This window comes from Xylocopa sonorina, chromosome 7 (genome assembly GCF_050948175.1).
Source record: "Xylocopa sonorina isolate GNS202 chromosome 7, iyXylSono1_principal, whole genome shotgun sequence".
Lineage (NCBI taxonomy): Eukaryota > Metazoa > Arthropoda > Insecta > Hymenoptera > Apidae > Xylocopa > Xylocopa sonorina.
In genome coordinates, this window is record NC_135199.1 from 2,300,271 (window position 1) to 2,320,743 (window position 20,473).

At 33.7% G+C, this 20,473-nt stretch overlaps 5 protein-coding genes across 7 annotated transcripts; 3 read left to right on the forward strand and 2 right to left on the reverse strand.

Annotated features, from left to right (window-relative positions):
- Positions 1 to 77: 77 nt before the first annotated feature.
- Positions 78 to 1,533, reverse strand: Dlc90f (dynein light chain 90F). The gene is made up of 4 exons (XM_076897806.1): positions 1,391 to 1,533; positions 1,162 to 1,253; positions 855 to 1,020; positions 78 to 497 (listed from the first exon to the last, which is right to left on the reverse strand). Exons 2-4 carry the CDS (start codon positions 1,183 to 1,185, stop codon positions 349 to 351), a joined length of 339 nt encoding a protein of 112 aa, XP_076753921.1. The 5' UTR covers positions 1,186 to 1,253; positions 1,391 to 1,533; the 3' UTR covers positions 78 to 348.
- A 679-nt stretch (positions 1,534 to 2,212) lies between these two features.
- LOC143425123 (distal membrane arm assembly component 2) lies at positions 2,213 to 3,105 on the forward strand. Its single transcript, XM_076897642.1, has one exon. The coding sequence runs from the start codon at positions 2,228 to 2,230 to the stop codon at positions 3,071 to 3,073; it is 846 nt and encodes a 281-aa protein (XP_076753757.1). The 5' UTR covers positions 2,213 to 2,227; the 3' UTR covers positions 3,074 to 3,105.
- Positions 3,106 to 3,164: 59 nt separating this feature from the next.
- On the reverse strand, positions 3,165 to 4,208 carry LOC143425162 (U11/U12 small nuclear ribonucleoprotein 25 kDa protein). The gene is made up of 2 exons (XM_076897721.1): positions 3,823 to 4,208; positions 3,165 to 3,419 (listed from the first exon to the last, which is right to left on the reverse strand). Exons 1-2 carry the CDS (start codon positions 4,111 to 4,113, stop codon positions 3,165 to 3,167), a joined length of 546 nt encoding a protein of 181 aa, XP_076753836.1. The 5' UTR covers positions 4,114 to 4,208.
- Positions 4,209 to 4,397: 189 nt separating this feature from the next.
- LOC143425187 (integral membrane protein 2C) lies at positions 4,398 to 7,587 on the forward strand. Of its 2 annotated transcripts, XR_013102014.1 has the most exons (6): positions 4,398 to 4,693; positions 5,226 to 5,714; positions 6,200 to 6,314; positions 6,404 to 6,550; positions 6,636 to 6,844; positions 6,948 to 7,587. XR_013102014.1 is itself a non-coding variant. In XM_076897804.1 (5 exons), exons 1-5 carry the CDS (start codon positions 4,583 to 4,585, stop codon positions 6,755 to 6,757), a joined length of 984 nt encoding a protein of 327 aa, XP_076753919.1. In that variant the 5' UTR covers positions 4,398 to 4,582; the 3' UTR covers positions 6,758 to 7,587. The 2 variants fall into 2 exon arrangements, 1 of the variants encoding a protein (XP_076753919.1); XM_076897804.1 differs by having other exon boundaries at positions 6,636 to 7,587.
- A 640-nt stretch (positions 7,588 to 8,227) lies between these two features.
- Positions 8,228 to 19,764, forward strand: LOC143425184 (long-chain fatty acid transport protein 4). 2 transcript variants are annotated; one of them, XM_076897798.1, is made up of 11 exons: positions 8,228 to 8,444; positions 9,561 to 9,794; positions 14,168 to 14,318; positions 14,442 to 14,679; positions 15,070 to 15,301; positions 16,692 to 16,890; positions 16,998 to 17,190; positions 17,279 to 17,425; positions 17,582 to 17,719; positions 17,894 to 18,051; positions 18,219 to 19,764. In XM_076897798.1, exons 2-11 carry the CDS (start codon positions 9,604 to 9,606, stop codon positions 18,525 to 18,527), a joined length of 1,956 nt encoding a protein of 651 aa, XP_076753913.1. In that variant the 5' UTR covers positions 8,228 to 8,444; positions 9,561 to 9,603; the 3' UTR covers positions 18,528 to 19,764. The 2 variants fall into 2 exon arrangements, with proteins under 2 accessions (XP_076753913.1, XP_076753912.1); XM_076897797.1 differs by having other exon boundaries at positions 8,229 to 8,391.
- Positions 19,765 to 20,473: the final 709 nt, after the last annotated feature.

A 20,473-nucleotide genomic window follows, 5' to 3' on the forward strand; every position in this document is an offset into this window, starting at 1 on the left:
CAAAAGTAATATTTTATGTACAAAACATAAATGTAAATAATAAAACTAGCACCGTTTATATAAAAAATACAAAATGATAAGAAAAACGTGTTTTTAATGTTCTAGTTATACTAAATACATATACATACAAAAAACAATATATTTTAATTATTAAATACAATTTGCAATATAAAAAAATACATGACATTTTATAAGAAGGAAAAGGCTAGAGTGCAAAATAGACTTTAATATATATTTCCTACACCACATTTGCTCTAATTTTTGCGATTTATTAAATAAAATTTCATTCCTTATTGACTTTTTAAACGTTCTGCCAAGAATTCAAGGGATCAAAACATTGAAATTAATTTAAATTGCTAGGCCAAATACAGAAACAATACAATACATTGTCTTATTTTCCCAACGCACTGTACAGCTACCATCGGTAGCGTTATCCCAATAGCATGAGCTTGCAGTATGCAATCCTGCTCCATTCTTTTGCATAATAGTACAAGTAACTGAAACAATTTTATTTTTAATTCAATTAAACAATAAATGTAATTTTTTACATTAAGGGACACCTGTTAAAAATGTTAGATAAGCAGCCATACCATGCCACAACATGCAGTGTCAGGAGCATGTACTTACAAGCAAAATTCAATGTGGTGGTTACAATAATTTTCTGCAAGCATCTCAAGAAGAACTATAAAGGAACTAAATTGTTAGGAAAAATTATCGAGAGTCATGTCCTTAATAGCACGTGTGAAAAAAATCAAAGTCATCGATACGGTATCCCTTAAGGTAAATAATTACCAAAACAAATTGTAGAGATAAAAAACAATGAAAGAATCATGTTAAAGCATGGTAAGACATACCTATATATTTATAAGGTTTTTGAAGTTTTGTCAAATTTCCCAAACATGCTTCAACAACGTTCGATGTCCATTGATTTACTTTGTTATGCTGGTATGCATTTCCACCAATGGATACTTCTATTGCTTCTTTAATGATTTTACTCACATCATCGACCACAAATTGGGTCTAAAATAATTATAATTTTCATCATCAAAAACATTAAAATATATTATACGATCCATCCGTATACATACATTGACAGTTCAATACTAGGAACGAAGTTTTGTTTGAATAAAGAGAAAACTGAATAAAGAGAGAAATACTAACCTCTTCTTGCATATCTTCCATCATTTTGAAACACTTTCAATAAATTACACACCAGTGAATGACTTTTGTACGAACCCAAAAGTAATTAATCCCTTTAATCAAAATGCAATTAGTAAACTGACATTATTAAACACCGAATGTTAGATCATTTCTAACAATAGTACGTTAACATAATTAAAACATCGTACACTTTACAAATGCTTATTTCGTTGATCAATATTTACGATACCTTACGTATTTTAGCCCATGAAAATACCGGTAAAAATTATGAAATATATCGCATTTGCAATAATTTTCAATGAAATTACCAACAGCTTTACCGCAGAATGTAAATTGACTGTCGTTGACAGTGTTGACTGCTAAACATTGCTACCAACGCAGAGAAAGTGAGAATTCGTACGTCCCACATTTCGTCGTCCTTTACAATATGTGCTGCAATACGTGGTCATTCCCAATAAAAAGTAGAGATCTGCACCGTTTGATTCGGTAGTGTCCTACGATAAATACATTACAATTGTAATATGTTGATCCATTAATTGTTCTTTCCGTTGTACCATAAGATGACTATACAAGAAGTCGTCTGCAGGTACAATGTTATCTAAAATCTCCTAGAAACGCTCAATTTTATGTAGGTATACAATCTTTGAACCGGTGAATTTCTAAAGGTAAACGATATGTGGTTGTTTAAAGTAAAGTTCAGTCTAATATAAAACAAACATTTAACGTTTTAGGTACTTCAATAATCGTGACTACTTTCCACGTTAATAACCATTATATATGCATATACTGTACGTGAATACGATATCTGCATACCAGCTTTGTATTGTATGTTTCATGTTTCGTGCGTATGGATATTCGATATACAAATTCAGGTACTTCAAATAATAATTTTTAACTAGTGATGGTATTATTTGCAAATAACCTACATGCATATACCGTAGGTTAAATTATTAATAAAATTCATAATATTTATTTGTAGAAATAAAGGAAGTATCCATATAAAATTTACATAACTATTGTAAATTAAATTGGCACAATTGCAATCTCTTTTTGCAATTGCGATAAAATGTTAAATCGAGGTCCCACTGGTGTACTATTTAAGCAAATCATTGATATCAGCAAAGATGCTTGTAATCCATTAAAACATAATGTTCCACAGTTATTCTATAATAACTTTGAAGCTATTAATCAGTTCGTACAGTACTTACATCAACGATACGCAGCATTTGGAATACGTCCAATAAAATATTGTGACTATCATAAAGAGAGACGACTGCCGGGAACGGTTATGTCTTATGGAGCACCAAATATGAGTGACTTTTTTTCGTTTAACCTAAGACACTGGTTTACAAGAAAACGGGATGAATTTCGTCGGTCTTTTGAAAGAAATGCATATGGAGAGCAACTGAAATTAGGCCCAGATTTAGCAGCAGCTATGTTTGTCATAAAAATTGGTGGTAAAGTCAAGTTTAAAGGTGAAAACGAATGGATAGATAAAAAAAACAAGGATAAAATTTCTAAATTGCCAAAAAAATTTGATCCAAACTACATTTTAGATGAATTAAATTTAGATGGATATCCTTTACGATATGAACATCTTGATTTCATTTTTAATCTTTATTCGCTAAGGTCTCTTAGCCTTAAAGGCTGTCAAACGATTGACGATTGGGCAGTGGATAAATTGTCCGCAGAATTTCCAATGGTAGAATACCTAGATATATCAGAATGTAAAAATGTAACAGAAAGAGGATTAGAAGCTTTATATAGAATGCCTAACTTGAAAAAACTAACTGTAACAAATTTCAAAGGGTCTTCAGCATTTGATTTAACTTGTTTACTGCTGGAAGATATTAATCCATATTTAAAATGTGAAGTACAACAACCAAAATACCAATCTCTATCAATGAAATAATTTACGACAAAACTCAGGAATTTGTAGTAATATTGTATTGTATTTTTAATGAAATGTAAAATATTACATATATATAAATATTTTACAAAAACTAAGTATGTTTTATCAATCTATTTTTTTCTCTCCGCTTTTTTACGTAATGCAATTCAGCTTTATTTGTAACTCCGTAAGCTTTTATATTTTCCTTGTCATTTACTAACTTTATGTTATTAAAACATAGATGATACTTTTTCCAAATATGTTTCCAACTTATTTTTTTCTTAACTTTCTCTCTCTTTAAAGATAAATTTGTATGGCGTTTTATAGCTTTCTTTAACTCCAAAACTGTGGTATTATGAGGAGGTACCTAAATTTAAAGAGAATGATTTTAATAGAATCCAAAAGTTTTCTGTATATAACTGTTCAATTTATTAAATTGAGGATAATTTTTCAATATTTATCAAGCATAGTAACGCAAGCATTTCGCACAAGAAGACCGACACATTGCATGTCATGTCATTCATGTAATAATGTATGACATTAATGTTTTCCATCAGGCTATATCGTTCGTTACATATATAATGGATACGTTCAGTGAAATTGTACAAGTTATAACGTTCATAAACACCATGTGTATATAAGTTGAATATGTTACTAAATTTGTGTTGTGTTAAATGAATAATCTAATGTAAATCGGATAGAGAGATTACGTTATTATTTCATAAAAATACCAGAAATATATAGAATTTTATTTAAACGATATGCGTTACCACGATCCCAAGCTTTGGTAACTCTTCGCGATTTAAATACAGAGTTATCGCTTGTCCTTGTACAACTGCAGTTTGCGCTTTGAGTTCCTCGATCGTAACATCTGCTGGTAGGCCAGAAAGCAATGGATCACTTTTAATTATATCATGAATTGCTTCTTTAGTTAGTTTCACTAATTCACCGTGATCAAGTTCTGCACGTTTATTGATTATCTCGTTTTTTCTAATCAAATCATCTTGTTTCTTTTCGCTCTTCGATTTAATATCTTCAAAAGTACATTGAATTTCATCCATAATTTTTTTCGTGTCAGAAGATAAACATCCAATTCAGAAAGATATATTAATTAGAAAATCTTCATGTTTCCTGTGCAATATCATAAGTTGTGCGCATGAAGCCAAATGGTATGTATATGTAATACATACATAGATATATACATAAAGTGCTTATATTACATAGGTATAGGTATAGATAATGACAGATAAACCAGGAAGTGTGGTTAACTATCCCCAGAGTCGGCGCATGCGCAGACGGTATTTATTAGTGCATTGAGGGCGCGGTTGTCACCGATCAATCTCGGTTTCATTTGTATGTATGCAGTTCATCCTGAAATTTTGTCGACAGTGGTGTGCGATACTTGCCTACGAGTGTGTTACGTTACGTTTACTTAAACGTTTGTCCAAGTGTAATACCTAATCGTTCGCTATAGGCGTACGATCGGATGCACGAAAGCGAATTTCGTGCGAAAAGTCTGCTGATATTTGGATGAGATCAGTAATCAAAACATTTGCTAAGATGACGATCATCACTAAGGCCATTACCGAGAAGAAGGCGGACAAAAAGGATCAACCATTGTTTGTTGAGGAGAATGCAGCGGTTAGCACCGTTTTTTATACTTATATTAAAGATGAAAGAGATTAACAAACAGATTCCGAAGCATTTTAAATCTGTTTCATTGTTTGTAAATAAACATTCTGTTCTTTTATCGTTTCCACGATTTAACTTATTGTTTTATCTCAGATTCAATGTATATTTAACATGTTTATACGCATACAAATACAGCTGGCTTTGTTTTGTACTTGCAAATTGTCACGTAGGTGATACGTTTTATGAAGTCATTTGATAGTAATTTATTGCATGTATTCACCATTATCACGAATTGGCGGTGATACAAATGGCAGGATTCTAATTTTTCAACGTAGATGAAATTTGCCTTTCGAATATTTTTATAAAAATAAAGTTTCCTTTTTATTAATTACGGATTTTTAATGACAGTTTTTTTGTTTTTTTGCTTTTTTTTTTTTTTTTTTTATTATATGCACATCATGAAATTTTTTCATTTTCCCTATAGACTAAATTGTATATCGTTGTTATTAATAAGTTATATGTTATTTATTCATCTAAACAGGAATGTAGTAAAAGAGACACGGAAGCACAGCGTTTAAAATCTGATGTAGGTGGTCACTACTTTGTTTCTCGCAGAAGCATATATCGCATTCACGTGACGGCAACGTATTTACTGTTTCTTGTTGCAATGATGATCCTTGTGATTGGAGTTATTGGTGGATTATATATATATAGGCAGTATGCTCGCACACAGATGCATAGATTGAGAACTGGATGGTATAGCATTTCGTACGACAACTCGAACAAAGTACCCTACGCCAAAGATGCTGTGCACGAAGGGGTGATAGCAGATTCTGATTTGATTTTAAAAAGCCTGACAAGGGCTTCAGAACCGGAAGCAATGAATATCGAGAAAAATGTTGGCAGTGATATTAGAAACTTCTTCAAGGAACGATTTGAGATTGATTTGGAAAACGAACAGTATGAAAAAATAGATGTGCCTGATTTTCGTGGCGGACGTCAAGGCCGTTTTATACACGACTTTAACATTGTCAGTTTTAATCTGTTAAAATATACGGAATGTTTCCAAAATTGCAGCGATGAAGTTAACATATTTTTGTACTTGGTTCGTTCTGAAAGTGCATTAGGTGTGCCAAAAAAAATTTGAAAGATGTCAAGACCACAGGTGCATTGCACTTGATCATTTTTGCTTGCGTCAGCATGAGAATAGCGATGTGCAACCACCGTCAACTACAAAAACTTGATCTGCGATAATAAGATCTTTTCCTATTTTATTTTTCTGAAAAATAAATTATCACTTAAAATCTGTCATTTTAATATTTATATCCAGACTCAGTTTTCAGTGAAAAGATAAATGGAGAATGTAGAAAAGAATTTAATTATGTTGTTGCAACACAGTTTGATGCGAGGATTCATTTTCTTTTTCGTATTACAATTTTATATCACAATTTTGGAAACAGTCTGTATTATAATAAATATTTCATACATTATTTTATGTAATTTGCTTTATTGTAGAACAAAACTGGCATCATCGATATTGACGGACAATGTTGTTTTGTAATGCCGCTTAATCGTCAAACAGTTTTACCGCCACGCAATATGTACGATCTTCTAAAAAAAATGTATAATGGTAATGTATTCTCTATATGTTCTTGTGAAACAAATAAATTGAATTTCGAGAGCAAGCGATAGATGTAATAATATTAACGATTTATACAGGTTATTATGAGGTGGATACAGAGATTGTGCGCGAGACAATGAAAGTAGTTACACCGCCAATTACCGATTTGTCAGTTGTTGGAACATATATAGCTCGTGAATGTCAAGATTTGCCTACATACTTGTTGACGAAAGTAAATTCAAATGGTCAGTTATTAATACAAGTAATATTATTTAATAGTTGTATAATGTTATCGATGGCGTTAATTTTGTATTTGTTTTTATTTTACAGTTGTTAAACGTAGCATATCAAGCGGCGTATTCGGACAATTTGCAGGAAAAAATATCATCGAGTTTGATATTTTAAATTTAGAGGATGTTGATGCGTATAATAAGAAAAGTTCACAGAATTGAAAAGAAGGAATTTATATAATTATTTTAGAATATTTACCACCGTAGATCAATGTATAAAAAGTTATATTCAACGCAATTCAAGCTTAGGTAACTTTCCCATAAATTGCTGCACATTATATACCCACCGATTGCTCTTCCTTTGCAAAATCGATCGACGACTACTTCATTTTAAATATACATTCACTTTCAGGGCGTTCGTTAAGTCTTCCTGTCATTTCCTATCTTAGCTCTGAATCAGAACAGCTTCAGTAAAAATAAAATGTATCAGTTTCTCCAATATTTGTTTAACATTTCACAGGAATTTAATTCGCTAGGGGGCTAATTAGAATGGACATTTTTGCACAAATTTGTAACGAGCATATATTCAAATTAAGTTCCAATAACCTGCTGATGGTGCTTATTATAAAGTGGAGCCGGATATCTTTTTCCATTTATATAATTCATCACGCATGAATACTTTGACACTGTTCTAGTACAATTATAGAAGTAATTCGTGTTGAAATCGTTGTACACCTAATATATAGTCATTCAATTGAATGACTAATAATTGTACAAAGTAGTAATGATGTTGTTTTAAAAATCGTATACTGACTATGAATTATGGATATTTAAAACCTTTTTATCGAAAGAAAATAAAACTTAATGGTATGCGTTCGTGAACAACGGTGGTTTAAAGACTAATTAAGAATTATGTTTAAATAGTATCTGTTTTTTCATTAGATAATAAATGTGGTATAATAACACATGTGAGTTGTTGAAGAAATTTTAGCAATAAAGTATGTATCGAAAACAATAAATCATGGATAATAAAGTTACCATGACCAGATCAATAGTACGATCATTAGAGATTAAAAAATATTATTAAATAATTCTATATAGAACTTTCTGCTGTGCAACATTCCTATTATGAATTTTGTGCTTAGAATTTGTTTAGATACTTGATATGTAAAAGGCTTACAAAAATTACACGAATGAATTAAATGTACAATAGTGTTATTTTATCAATCTAGGTCACAAATTTCTGTAATATATATGTATAATTATTTTATGTCGCATCAAAATGTCATAACAATAATATACCTATTTGTGTTTATTTAACAGCGAATTAAATTAGCTTAGCCCCAGGCATGCCTTTGTTTCCTTAATTTTATATACGTATAAGTGTTGAATTTCTTATTTTTGTTGAAATGGAACTATAAAGCTATATAACTACAGATATGCAAAATAAAAATGTTTACGTAACTAAAAAATTTGTATCGAACTTCATTTTTTATTAATCAAGCTTTCCCTGTCTAACTTGAAGATACAAAGCGAGAAAGGGAGATTCGGTCAGATCTGCAGTCGACAAGCATAGTTAGTAGCCGTTTCGCATGAACGTGAAGTCGGTAGAGCGATGTTGGCTGGGATCTCGTTAAAAAAAAAAGCCATTTTCGCAGAGTTCCGTGAACGTACCACTGCACAGAAATAATTCTCTGTGGTGGCGCAATTGCGAAGCGTCGGAGGAACGCAGCGCCTGCTGTCCAGCCAGTCGCTTTGCCGGCTGTTAGTGTTGTCGGTGCTATTGTCGAGAGTGGGTATCGTTCGCTCTCACAGGTTATTGATTTCTACGCTGCCTCGTGCAGTTCTCAGACCAGGTGAGATTGAGAAACGGTCGTCGGTACCTCTCGTATCTGTTAAAACGATCAAGGTACTGATCTTTTATACATCTCGCGCAACTCTGTTCTTCTTGCGTTTTCTGCCTTCTTGGTCAACAATAAAAGCTCGCGAAGAAGCTATCACGCGCGTAAAATCGCTTTGTATGTGGGTCGTGCGAAACATCAGAGAACAGGACTGGCATGCTTTCGCGAACTGTGAATTTTTTGCAAATTCTGGCACATATTGTAGTTTAATCGAGTGGTACGTGAAAAATTGTATCGAGGAAACAGTTTACATTCGCCGTTAGCAATGGAGCTGCGATATAAAGGGAACGGATCTTCGTAAATTGTATAATTTTTAAACGCATATGATTTTGTTATGACACTGCATTTATCATAAATCTGGATGAAAAATTGGTCGCAGTATTTCGTTGATTGCCATACCATTTCTTAAGTTTGCGCAAAGATAATGGTCGTGTTATGTCCGAGCGTGAAAGATTCAACGAGGCGTTTCACTCGTTTCTGAATGTAATATTATATTGATCGCGGTGCGTTGGTTATATAGGTATATAAATGATCATCGTTCTAGCAGTCGCTACCCTCGTAGCACAAGGTAGCGACGTAACACGTGCGGCTATGAGACAAAGAATTTGATCGAGACAATCTTGTGTAAAGTTTGTAACAAAGAACTTGCCTGTAGCAAGTAACTGCGTGTAAGTTTGCAATAAAGACTGGCCGTGGGTACTTGGCGGGATTCTTAAATCTAACACGTCGCTCGTTGCGTGTTCTTATTTATTCTTAAGCAGAAAAGAGTGACACGGTGTAATAACGTGCTGACGCGATTTAAGTTCATAGAAAAGTGAATCGTGAAATGAAAATCCTTGGTACATGGACAGACGATTTACACCAGCACGTTGGCAATCTCTAAAATGCCAAGTATTGATCGTTGCACTTGTGCGATTCAGAAATAAAGCCACCGATCGCGCTACCTTATGTAATTTCGAATTAGGGAGCGATCGCCCTATGTAGGGGTTGGTTTTCAGATAAAACTTTAATGCTTACGTCTCGCATAAGTTGTCGTATCTCGTGTATTTTTACGGATAATTTGTACGGATAAAATGTCCGCATGTTAACATGTAAGGAATTGACTACCGTATTATCTTTCGCAGCTCCTTAATCAGGATTCGGTGGTCTGACCGGGTGATATTGGACATGGATATTAAACTTTTGCTGTTAGCTGTGGGTGTGACAGTTGCAATGTTTGGTGCCGTAGCGGCCAGATTCGGATTTCCTGGGTTCAACAAAATCGCCCAGGTCGCGCTTGCATTGGCACTACTTCCTATGGTTTGCAGATTTCATCGAAAACTGTACATCATTTGCAAGATTCTGCCTCGTGATTTCAAGTAAGTAGTTAGCTAATGAAAGTAATTGATGCATTTTAAAGGAAAGTAGAGTTGCTCGCCGCTGAGAATGCTATTTGCCAGAATCAACATTTATATATATCTATATGTAAATTGATTTTCCTGCAAGGTGCAGGAGATCTTCGTAAATTATGGACAAACATTTCTGTATAGCGTAATATTTTATTTTTAACTTTCATTTTTTTTTCTTGTTTTATCTAATTAACGTCTTCCTTATCGCTAAGCATATATAAGATAATAAAATATTGTTTACATATAAACTATTCTTGGCAACGAATTTCTTCGACGTGAATGCTTATATTTTTTTCTTTATCTATGTAGCACAATTTTTATGAACTGATCTGAGAATGACACGCACGATGTCATTATACACAAAGTAAATGCTTATACTAATTAGTCAGATAATTAACTAAGTAGATTCGGATTTGTATCACTAGAAATAGTTTGAAAAAAAAATGTCACCTTATAAGATATTTTATACTCATCTTGCTGCCTTCGACTCTCTTAAGAAATTTGTTTTACACCTATAACAGTCACCTTTGCGCTTCTGTGTCGTATTTAAAGAACCTAACCTTTTCTATTATATGTACTGAACCTTGCATATAGATACCATCGTCATTACTATGAACGTAATATTTATTTAAAAAAGGTAAATCCTACTAAAATATTCTTGTTATGTAACTACCTATATACAACCTAAACGATTATTTTTGTTGAAGTTAATTATTTCTATTCTTTTTCGTCGAACTCGGCGTGTTTCATGAGTATTGTATTAAAAGGAAATATAGAAATGTAATTGATTCAAGTTGAGTAAATAAATTGTCACGTTCAACGGGACAGCAACTCTAGCAGCGCTCTATTCAAGAATCTGTGGTATCGACTTTTAATTGCTTCTTCGTTCGTAGTATATAATTGATAAGTTGCTTTCTTTTAGTTTTCCTATAAATATACACATATTTATCGTGCAAGATACAAAACGAGGTATCTCTCATTAAAAGTACGTAATTGTTAAAAATTTGCCTGCAGTATATATATATCATCTTAGGTTCGAACGGACAGTGTGAAGTAACAATTCACAAACAAAGTTTACGTTTCAAGGGTTATCGTGTTCCGCGCGCATAGGCGTTTGGGGCTAAGTATCTGAAAGTATTACAGATTAAACCAGATACTGTACCTGGTTACGATCCTCGTTTAAGCAATGTTTTCGTCAAACATGAAATTTTACACGGCGATATTTCTATATTGTACTCTTGTACCGTATTTTAACACAAGCGCAATCTCTGTTATTGTTTCGCGAACACTTGACTTTGTCCGGCGACAAGAAGATACGCGTTTGTCGAATGGCGCCGGGTCACCGACCCGTGCGAGGCTGTGCTCGTTGGCGAAAAGGACCGTTAGGTGGAAAGAAACGCGCGCTTCGGCAAAAATATTCAGTATCGTACATGCCACGAAATCAACGAGTGCATTGTGTGATAATGCAACCGAATGATAACAGTTGCGGTGTCATCGGGGGCAGAACGCGATACGCATTGACCTAGGGCAAGGAACGGATTCTGTTGCGATCGATGATTGAACGAACTCGAATTGTAAAATGCAAAGGTTAACGTGGTAGACTGAATGGATGGATTTTTGGGGAATGTTTAAAGAGGTTATGGGATTGTTATTGAACGTTGCCCTATTTGTACCTAACGCGGAGGAACGTTAGGGTCTCGTTTTAACAAAATCTCATTTTAACAAAATTATTTCCGCGATCGAGTTTAGTCAGCTGACGTTTTACGTTCACTGTGATACCTACGTATACGAATAATTGCGAAATAATTTTTTGAAAAAGTCGTTTAGCTTCAACGTAGATAACAGGGCAAAACAACGATGTCCATAGTAACGAAGAAAAACTTGCTGGTGGTTATTTTAAGTGACACATTATTACGCGTTATATAATTGTACATGTACAGCGAATCGAGGAAGTATTAGCACACTTAGATTTTTTCTTACAAAACTTGACACTTAGATTTTAAAAGTCTCAGGAGAATGTTTCCATCATCTTTACTTGAATCGTATCGAAAAGAAATCCAGACGTGATTTGCGTTATTGCTTTGGAATTGGAACGAATCCTGTTCAAAAACCATATGTTTTCGCCTCCAACCGATTTTGTTTAAACTTTGCGTATTTGTAGATCTATATGTGGGTCATCAATTGCCAGCGCAACTTTTTTACAGGCCTTGTAATAACGGAGGGGGAGGGGGTCAAAGTACGCATTTAGTAAAATCTTTCGGAGGCTATAACTTTTGACTGAAAAAAGATGTCGAGTTGTATTTTGTATAAAAAAATCACAAAAAATTTAATCTTTCGAATCGTATACTACTTCTTATTTTTTCAGAACTTTCAAATCAGTTTTTATGCATATTTCTAGTTTCCGGAGTAGTGAAAAATTGCGAAAAATTGCTATACCCAAAAAAAGTATCCTCAAATTTTAACAAAAAGACTCAGTATAGGTAGCTCATTTTATGCTCTTTAAATGGTATAAATCTTACCTTGGGAAAACTTTTCGTTCCAGAGTTGTAACATAAAATACATACTCGTACGTGTATGCCGTGGATGCAATTTTCGAACAAAATAAATGCTTTTCTTTATTTCTCCGTTATTATAAGGCCTGTCGAAAAGTTGCGCTGGCAATTGATGATCCACATATAGATCTACAAATACGCAATGTTTTTGAATAGGGTTCATTTAATTTGCATCTAAAAATAAATTCAATTACCATGATTAAAAGAACTTTAGCCGAGTGATAATTTACGTCAGTATTCATTCGAACACTATATTATTGTTATATTTTTGATAAGCATTCGAATATTATTAAGCCATGAATAGATGAAATTCTTTTCAAACGTTCTGAACTTTGGATTAGTATAGTGTAGTACGTAATTAACTTTAATGTATTCACCGATATCTGACATGATTATTAAAAATATTCTGGAAAAAGTTGCATATATTACATTATTCTCCAGTGTAAAGAAAGCTCTTATTTTTGCTGCGTGCACAAAGCGAAGTGTTATTTTTACCATTGTATCGTCGTAATATTAATCGTAACAATTTATACTTTACCTCGCACTCTACATTATATTTTGTATCACGCGTTCGTTATCAATGTTATGCAGAAAATGTTGTTATCGCCGAGACTATCTTTATTTCGTTTTTACGCATATTCTGACATAACCTTTGTACAATGTAAATTATATTTAAATTCCTAACAGGGAGGAATTGTGTATATAACATTAATTAAAGACAAAGTCCGGTTTTCTTGTACATTTTTCGCTTCCTTATCATCCGTACAAAGTTGGAATTAAGTCACTTGATTCATTCTGAAAACTTCAAACGATCATATGAGTTTGCTTATTAAATTTACGCTACTGTTAACGCAATAGAATTCAGTGAAAATTTATTACTTTAATTCTGCTATTCTCTACTAATTATTTACTTACGTTTACTACTCATATAGTAATTATTAACAATTGATTACTATATTAATTCTTGAAACTAACAGACTTCTAGCGGACTTAGATCCGCCCAGAAAATTTGACGCGTGAGTTTGTGTTATCTGAGTGGATTTCGATTACACTTCATTATGTGTCGGTGTACGCGTTTTCTAGTTTCTTGCGTTGTCCATTTCCTTCTATTTGTTCTTCGACACTATTCTATAATGACATATCATAGTATTGCAGTTATCGTTCTTGGAACTTTATTTTGGAATCTTTGAATAACGTTGAGCTTGTTTCTCTGGAATATTCTCCAATGTTAAATTCGCCGTATAGGAGAATGATTACGATTTCATCGGGACTCTGGAATCTGCAGTATATAGCAGGAGGCCATCATTTTTACATTTAATTTAGATGTACTTTAGATATAGATATTTAGATAGATATTTTTCCCTGTTCGTATGTGATTTTTTTTTTATCTATATAGACGCCTACAGAGATATTTAATGTCATTTATTACGATTAGATTGTTGGTGTTCAATTAGACTTTTAAACACGCAACGTGTCTTGTATCAAAGGTAATTTGGGTCGACTTTTTCATATCCATCGTGATTTTTGTACAAACCAATGTATCAAAGTTCACAATAACAGAAAATGCAAAGAGTTATCAGGCGCTCGGTTCTTGTATGGAATATTTTTATCTTTCAATGTGTACGTGACACGTGTCGCGATAAAATGTTGCGGAGACGTTATAAAATAACTTAATATGTAAATCAAATAGAGTAATAGATATGGTGTACTCTATTGTCACATAAAACGGCAGGAATATGGTGCATCAATTTTAACTGAATTTTAAGTTAGAATATGTATTGCGTTTCGCAGATTTCTCTATCGTGCCGTAATGGCAGAACTTGAGATAAAAGGGCAGAGACGGAACAATGTAACGGTGATTAAGGAATTTAAGAAGCTAGTGAATCGTTATCCTAACAAGCCTTGCTTCTACTTCGAGGATCGCGTGTGGACTTTCACCGACGTACGTATCAACATCCGATTGATCATGAATAGAGTGATTTGTATCTTATGTAAATGGTAATTCCTGTGAAACGTATCATTGTTGTTCGAGCTTTAACTTCTGTTCGCTTGCTCGGTATTGCAGATCGACAAATACAGCAACCAGATAGCAGACGTATTCCAAAAAGGGGGACACGTGAAGGGAGACACCGTGGCTTTGATGATGCCAAACAGGCCGGAGTACGTTGCGATATGGATTGGTCTGGCAAAACTTGGGGTCGTCACAGCCTTGATTAACACGAATCTACGTGTCCAATCTTTGATCCATTGCCTTCGTATCGGTGAAGTGAAGAGTATCATTTATACGGAAGATTTCTCGTCTGGTAAATATGATAAAACGATTATAGTCCGCGATAGGGAGAACGAAAGGAAGGAGAAGAAAGTTTACCTATGAATACGATATGATGTTTTTCGTATAGGACTTTAGACAAAATTAGAAATGATTAAGTTATCAATTATCGTTATTGATATCGGCAAGTTACTCGATCTTAATCTCGATTGTTTTGCACGAATAAAAAGGTTGGGAGGAATTTAGAGATGACGTTCAAGATAAAGCAACACTTGTGTAATAATTATTATACTTATTTGTTTCGATTCCTTTCGTTCACTTTACCGAAACTGGGGAAGATATTTATCAAAGACCATTAAAATTTCTGGCTTTAAATATACAAAATGAACCAGCAACAGATATTAAGGTGAAACTTTTCCCTTAGCTATCGATGACATTAAGGATTCGATTCAAGAAGTTGTAAAGTACAAAGTATATCTCAACTCTGAGACAACTCATAATGAGAATGGAATACACGATCTGAACAAGCTTCTCTCGGAAGCTAATACAAACGATCCAGTGATAAAGGAAGTAATTAATTACAAGGATAAGCTCTTGTACGTTTACACAAGCGGCACCACTGGTTTACCAAAAGTGGCGATATTTCCACATTCGAGGTAAGAATATTTTTCTTTTATATATCATTACCTGATAGCAATACACGTACACCATATCGTATACGTAATAATTTGTCCAAATTGCTCTAAATATCAAGTGACTGGAATTTGTAATAAGTAATTGCAACAACTTATGTCACGTAACGAATTTTTTCATTGTCAATCGCTTAATCGATTAGTCTCAGTGATTTAATTAGAGTGATCTTGTGAAAAATTACGATTTTCGTATTTACACATTTCGCATTGAACTTCAACCGACTAGATCTTAAAAATAGTCAAGGTTGACAATATCATTGGGTAGTACTCCACTGGTTCTCTAACCAAGAATTTATTATGATCTTTAGCGCAAAAGTTCATTTATCATGTAGAAATATCGACTCTTGAAACTAGGTCAGTCCTAGAGAACGGATTAAAATGTCTCCCTAGAAGCTTGAAATCGCGTCAAGTCGTTTCGCGTCAAGTTCTTCTAACAATGTATTCCTAATCGAATAAATGTCGTAAATCCATTATTAATTATATAATCAGATGGAAGAGGAGCTGCAATCAAAATACATCCGTGTATATCCGTAATTATATGCACACGCATTTCGCAAGTTACATCTACTACTCTTTAACGTAAGGAAAAAATGCTACCTCGGTTTTACGAATATTTTTACTATGCACACAGCGGTACAATTTTTAATCACTCGAATAATCGTATATTAATTTATTCACTTCCATTATTATACTTCATTTCTCGCGTGATGCGGTCACTGTACAGGGTGCAAAAAGCGAGTGTACCTTATCAAAACGATTGACATTTCCACGAAAGGTTTTTAAACTTTCATTTATTCTTAGGCATGATTCCGTGAACAGAATGAATTATCTTTCTACCGAGCGTATAAATGATCTATAATCCTCTCAGGAAAGCCTTACGACTCGTCGAGAATGAGATTACATGTAAATGCAGTTGCTTTGCCTCGGGTCTGCTTCCTGTCTGTCTACGTTACGGTTGTTTTACTAATAAATATATAGCGTACAGCTCGTGTCGTGTCTAGGTTACCTTTCGTTTCGATTTCATAGAAATTTAATCGTCAAAAGAAAACCTCTCCAACTCTGCTATCATTCATAGAAAGATGTAGAAAGACAGAAGCAACTTAATATTATTTAACAGTAGACGATGAACTCGATTAGCCATTAAGTCTTATAACGTAATGTTTTTCATTTTAATACTTACACATGTCATCAGAAGTTATGAAAGGAAAAAGAAAAAATAGTAATGACGTTCGTCTTTAAGAAGCACATAGTATTACGCTACTATCAGAGTACACGTAATTATATTTAATAATTAGTGGTAATTTTATATTTTTTTGTTACAACCGCCGTTATTAAAACGATTTACGCCTTACAGGTACTTGTTGATGGTGATGCCGTATAATCTGCTAGGATTTAAATCGGACGATATCCTGTACAATCCTAATCCATTATATCACACGGCTGGTGGAATGATTGGTGTGGGGGTTGCGATTATCAAAGGCGTACCAGTCGTTTTGAGGACGAAGTTTTCAGTGTCCGCTTATTGGACAGATTGCATCAAATATAATTGCACTGTAGGTGGTTCATAAAATTTCTGCGCGTTACAGTTATCTTAACTAATGTTCCATTGATCTCGGAAACGTAAGCAATTCTTTTGTCAAATGGAAATTTTGTTGACCAGTGCGCTCAATATATCGGCGAAATGTGCCGTTATTTACTGAATGCACCGCCTAAGCCAGAGGACAGCGCGCATCGCTTAAGACTCATGTTTGGGAATGGTATGAAGCCACAGATTTGGAGCGAGTTTGTCAAACGCTTCAACGTCACACTAATTGCCGAATTCTACGGATCCAGCGAAGGAAATGCGAATATTGGTAATACGAACAGAATAATCGTCTAGAATTGGACTTGATCGTAGTACACGAACGAAAATTTTCTAGCAAACTTTTATTTCTGTAACAGCCAATTTGAACGGTCAACCTGGCGCTGTTGGTTTTGTGCCACTAATTATACCGCGAATGTTCCATCCAGTGGCAATTATTCGAGTAAACAGTGAAACGTACGAGCCTGTAAGGGGTCCAAACGGCTTATGTATAAGGGCAGAACAAAGTAAGAAGTGAACCATGACATTCGTATTTTTACGGTGGCAAAAATAAAAATTAATTTTATTGAACTAGTGCAGTTACTTTCGCTCGTTTCAATTTATTCGTTGTATTGAAAATAGATTCTCTATGCAATTAAAATTTCTTAACCTTTTTAATGCAGATGAACCAGGAATGTTCGTTGGGTTAATAAAAGAGGGAAACGCACTAAGAGAGTTCAGTGGGTATCTAGATAAAAAAGCGTCGAAGAAGAAAATAATAGAAGATGTGTTTGTAAAAGGCGATAAGGCTTTCCTTACAGGTGAATTACACGTACAGTTAAAGACTGATAAGAATGATAAAATAAATATTATCGTAAAATATGAATACGAAATGCCGCCACGACTCAATTACGTAATCGAATAGTTTTATAATCAAGAAATCATATTTTCATTTTTAATGCGATTTCTATCTATTGCGTAATTCTTTTTTTCAGGTGATATTTTAGTAGAAGACGAATACGGTTATATTTACTTTAAAGATAGAGTAGGTGATACATACAGATGGAAAGGAGAAAATGTTGCCACTGCGGAGGTAGAAGGCGTTATCAGTAATATCGCGGGGAAAAGAGACGCTACGGTCTACGGAGTTCAGGTCTGTTGACAAAAATAATTACACGTACTTATGTTGAAATTGTGTCGCGATATTATAAAAATTTATCACGTGTCTTTACATCTATTTTATTTATTACTTTTATCCACTTTTATTGTTGTTTGCGAAGAGAAAGGATAATATAAATAACAATTTGAATGTCACTCAAGGTACCTGGAATGGAAGGAAGGGCAGGAATGGCAGCTATAGTTGATCCAGACAGCCTACTGGATTTCAAAGCTCTCGCTGAAGGTTTGGAGAAGGCATTGCCGGCTTACGCAAGACCGATTTTCCTGCGAATTGTTAAAGAACTCGAAATGACGGGTACATTTAAATTGAAGAAAATACACCTTCAAAAGGAGGGTTTCGATCCGAGTAAAATTCAAGATAAAGTGTATTTTCTGTCCGGCAACAAGGAATACGTCGAGATAACACCAGAACTTTATCAAGAAATTATTTCTGGGTCGAGAAAGTTTTAGTCATCATCGCGTAAACGTCTCGCGGAACGACAGTTGATCGTTAAGAACACAGACTTCCCGTGATTTACGCGCACTGGTTTCCTTTGATTCTTTCTTATGCGATTGAGAATCGCGTAAATGGAATCTACCAGTATAAATATATATCCAAAGCGAAAAGCTGGTGTACATTGTAAATATGTTTTTTCGAGTGTTTACACAAATGCAATAGCGATAAAGGGTCAGGAAAACAAATTTCAACTATGGATGCTGATTTTCCATCTACTTTTTCAAACATCGATTCCTCTACGCGTAACTATCTTTATTTTAATACGCCTTAAACGAGCGTTTGAAAAAAGATCTGTTCTTTGAATTTATCCAAGCCTAATAATAAAAGAAAATCTATTTGCAAAAAATTACACCCTATACCCTACGCACGTAAATAGGTAACCCACGTATCGAATGGAACGAAATTTCATAAATTCAGAGATCAGTCTTTTTTTAAATCGGTATCCTTAATTTGAACTTAACTCGTTATTGCTGTCGATGTCGTGCTCCAAAGAAAAACAGTCATCGTTACTTATTTTAAATTGGTTCGAAGTTGTTATCTTCGTCGGGAACATACTAGTCAGACGATGCATAATTTTAATACACATCGTAAATAATCGAGAGACGACGTTTTGACTTGTATAAAATGAAATCGCGTAAATAGCGAGTCCGCGTAAATCTAGAGACGACTGTATTTGAGCAAGTTAAAAATGAGTATGCAACTTTGGTTTACAACATGAACATAACTTTCTGCACGCGTATTACAGATATAACGCATAGGATTTTATATGATGTCATGCATGTGGAACCATACATAAAATTACTGCTGAAAGCTTTTTGGATTTATGAAAAGGAGATGATAAGAAAGAAGTTATTTTTGCGGTCGAATTTTGGGATCTAAAATTAAGAAGGAGACTTGTCGCGTAGTAAGAAAAAGTTACATTTCTGTCATCAGTGACGAGAGACGAATATGGTGACATGTTCCTGTATATTTTATAAATACTCTGTACATGTTTAATTAAATGAAACAGTCCGTAGTATAAGACACAATTGGCGTTGTAGATAGGATGCTAGCAACGAATAAAATCATGACTTCTCGTAAAATAATACTTTGTTTAATAGAGTGTAAAAGAAAATCTGTCATTGGTCTGTAGATAAATTCGATTTGTGACTGTTGAGCTATTAAAACACGATTAAATTACGTTTATATGTATCTGCAGTATTTAGTTCAAATATACATAACTTGTCACAACGCGTATATTTATTGTGTGAATGTACAGGGCTAGAAACGATGGGGGTGATCAACTTTTGTACGTACGTAATATTAATTCTCCGAAATTGATTTTAACAAACATTAGGCAAGGAGAAAAATTGCGGTTTTCTAATTTCCTTCTTCTTCGTTTTCCTTAAATTTGTACTTTTTCATTTTTTTTTCCTATCCCTTGTGTGTTTTATGTCATTGTTCCAGAAATCTTAGCGAATTTATATTTTATAGTCTCTCATCGTATTCTCCCGATCCTTCATTTGTGTACATTTTGATTCGCACTCGTCCCACTTGCGTTTACATGTCGAAATTCCGATAGAATTAAAGACAAATGTGAATATACACGGTGATTAAATATAATATTAAATTTAAGCTCAATTTATTATATTAGCTTTAAATAATAATCAAGAAATAATAGATGTATATATGTTTGTTAAAAGGGATTAACATTTAACCGAGTACAATATCACTTCCACTTTAGTATTTAAAGTAATATAGTTTGTCAACATTTTCTGTATTTACGTATAGTTTAAATGGTGCACTACATATTGTCCGTATATACTTGACTTTAATGTGATGATGGAACTAATTAGTTTATTAAAGGGTAGATTATTAAAATTTTTGTTTATAGATTTCATATTTAAAATATATAATAGTA

Bases quoted from the DNA above. Each gene is read 5' to 3' on its own strand.
- Dlc90f (XM_076897806.1), bottom strand. From the start codon at position 1,185: ATGATGGAAGATATGCAAGAAGAG. The intron at 1,021-1,161 runs GTTAGTATTTCT...TAATTATTTTAG, and splicing joins TGGAAGATATGCAAGAAGAG to ACCCAATTTGTGGTCGATGA. The intron at 498-854 runs GTATGTCTTACC...AAATTGTTTCAG, and splicing joins AAAACCTTATAAATATATAG to TTACTTGTACTATTATGCAA.
- LOC143425123 (XM_076897642.1), top strand. From the start codon at position 2,228: ATGTTAAATCGAGGTCCCACTGGTGTACTATTTAAGCAAATCATTGAT.
- LOC143425162 (XM_076897721.1), bottom strand. From the start codon at position 4,113: ATGGATGAAATTCAATGTACTTTTGAAGATATTAAATCGAAGAGCGAA. The intron at 3,420-3,822 runs GTAACGCATATC...CTTTAAATTTAG, and splicing joins TACCAAAGCTTGGGATCGTG to GTACCTCCTCATAATACCAC.
- LOC143425187 (XM_076897804.1), top strand. From the start codon at position 4,583: ATGAGATCAGTAATCAAAACATTTGCTAAGATGACGATCATCACTAAG. The intron at 5,715-6,199 runs GTCAGTTTTAAT...GCTTTATTGTAG, and splicing joins TTATACACGACTTTAACATT to AACAAAACTGGCATCATCGA. The intron at 6,315-6,403 runs GTAATGTATTCT...CGATTTATACAG, and splicing joins TCTAAAAAAAATGTATAATG to GTTATTATGAGGTGGATACA.
- LOC143425184 (XM_076897798.1), top strand. From the start codon at position 9,604: ATGGATATTAAACTTTTGCTGTTAGCTGTGGGTGTGACAGTTGCAATG. The intron at 14,319-14,441 runs GTACGTATCAAC...TCGGTATTGCAG, and splicing joins GCGTGTGGACTTTCACCGAC to ATCGACAAATACAGCAACCA. The intron at 15,302-16,691 runs GTAAGAATATTT...TACGCCTTACAG, and splicing joins GCGATATTTCCACATTCGAG to GTACTTGTTGATGGTGATGC.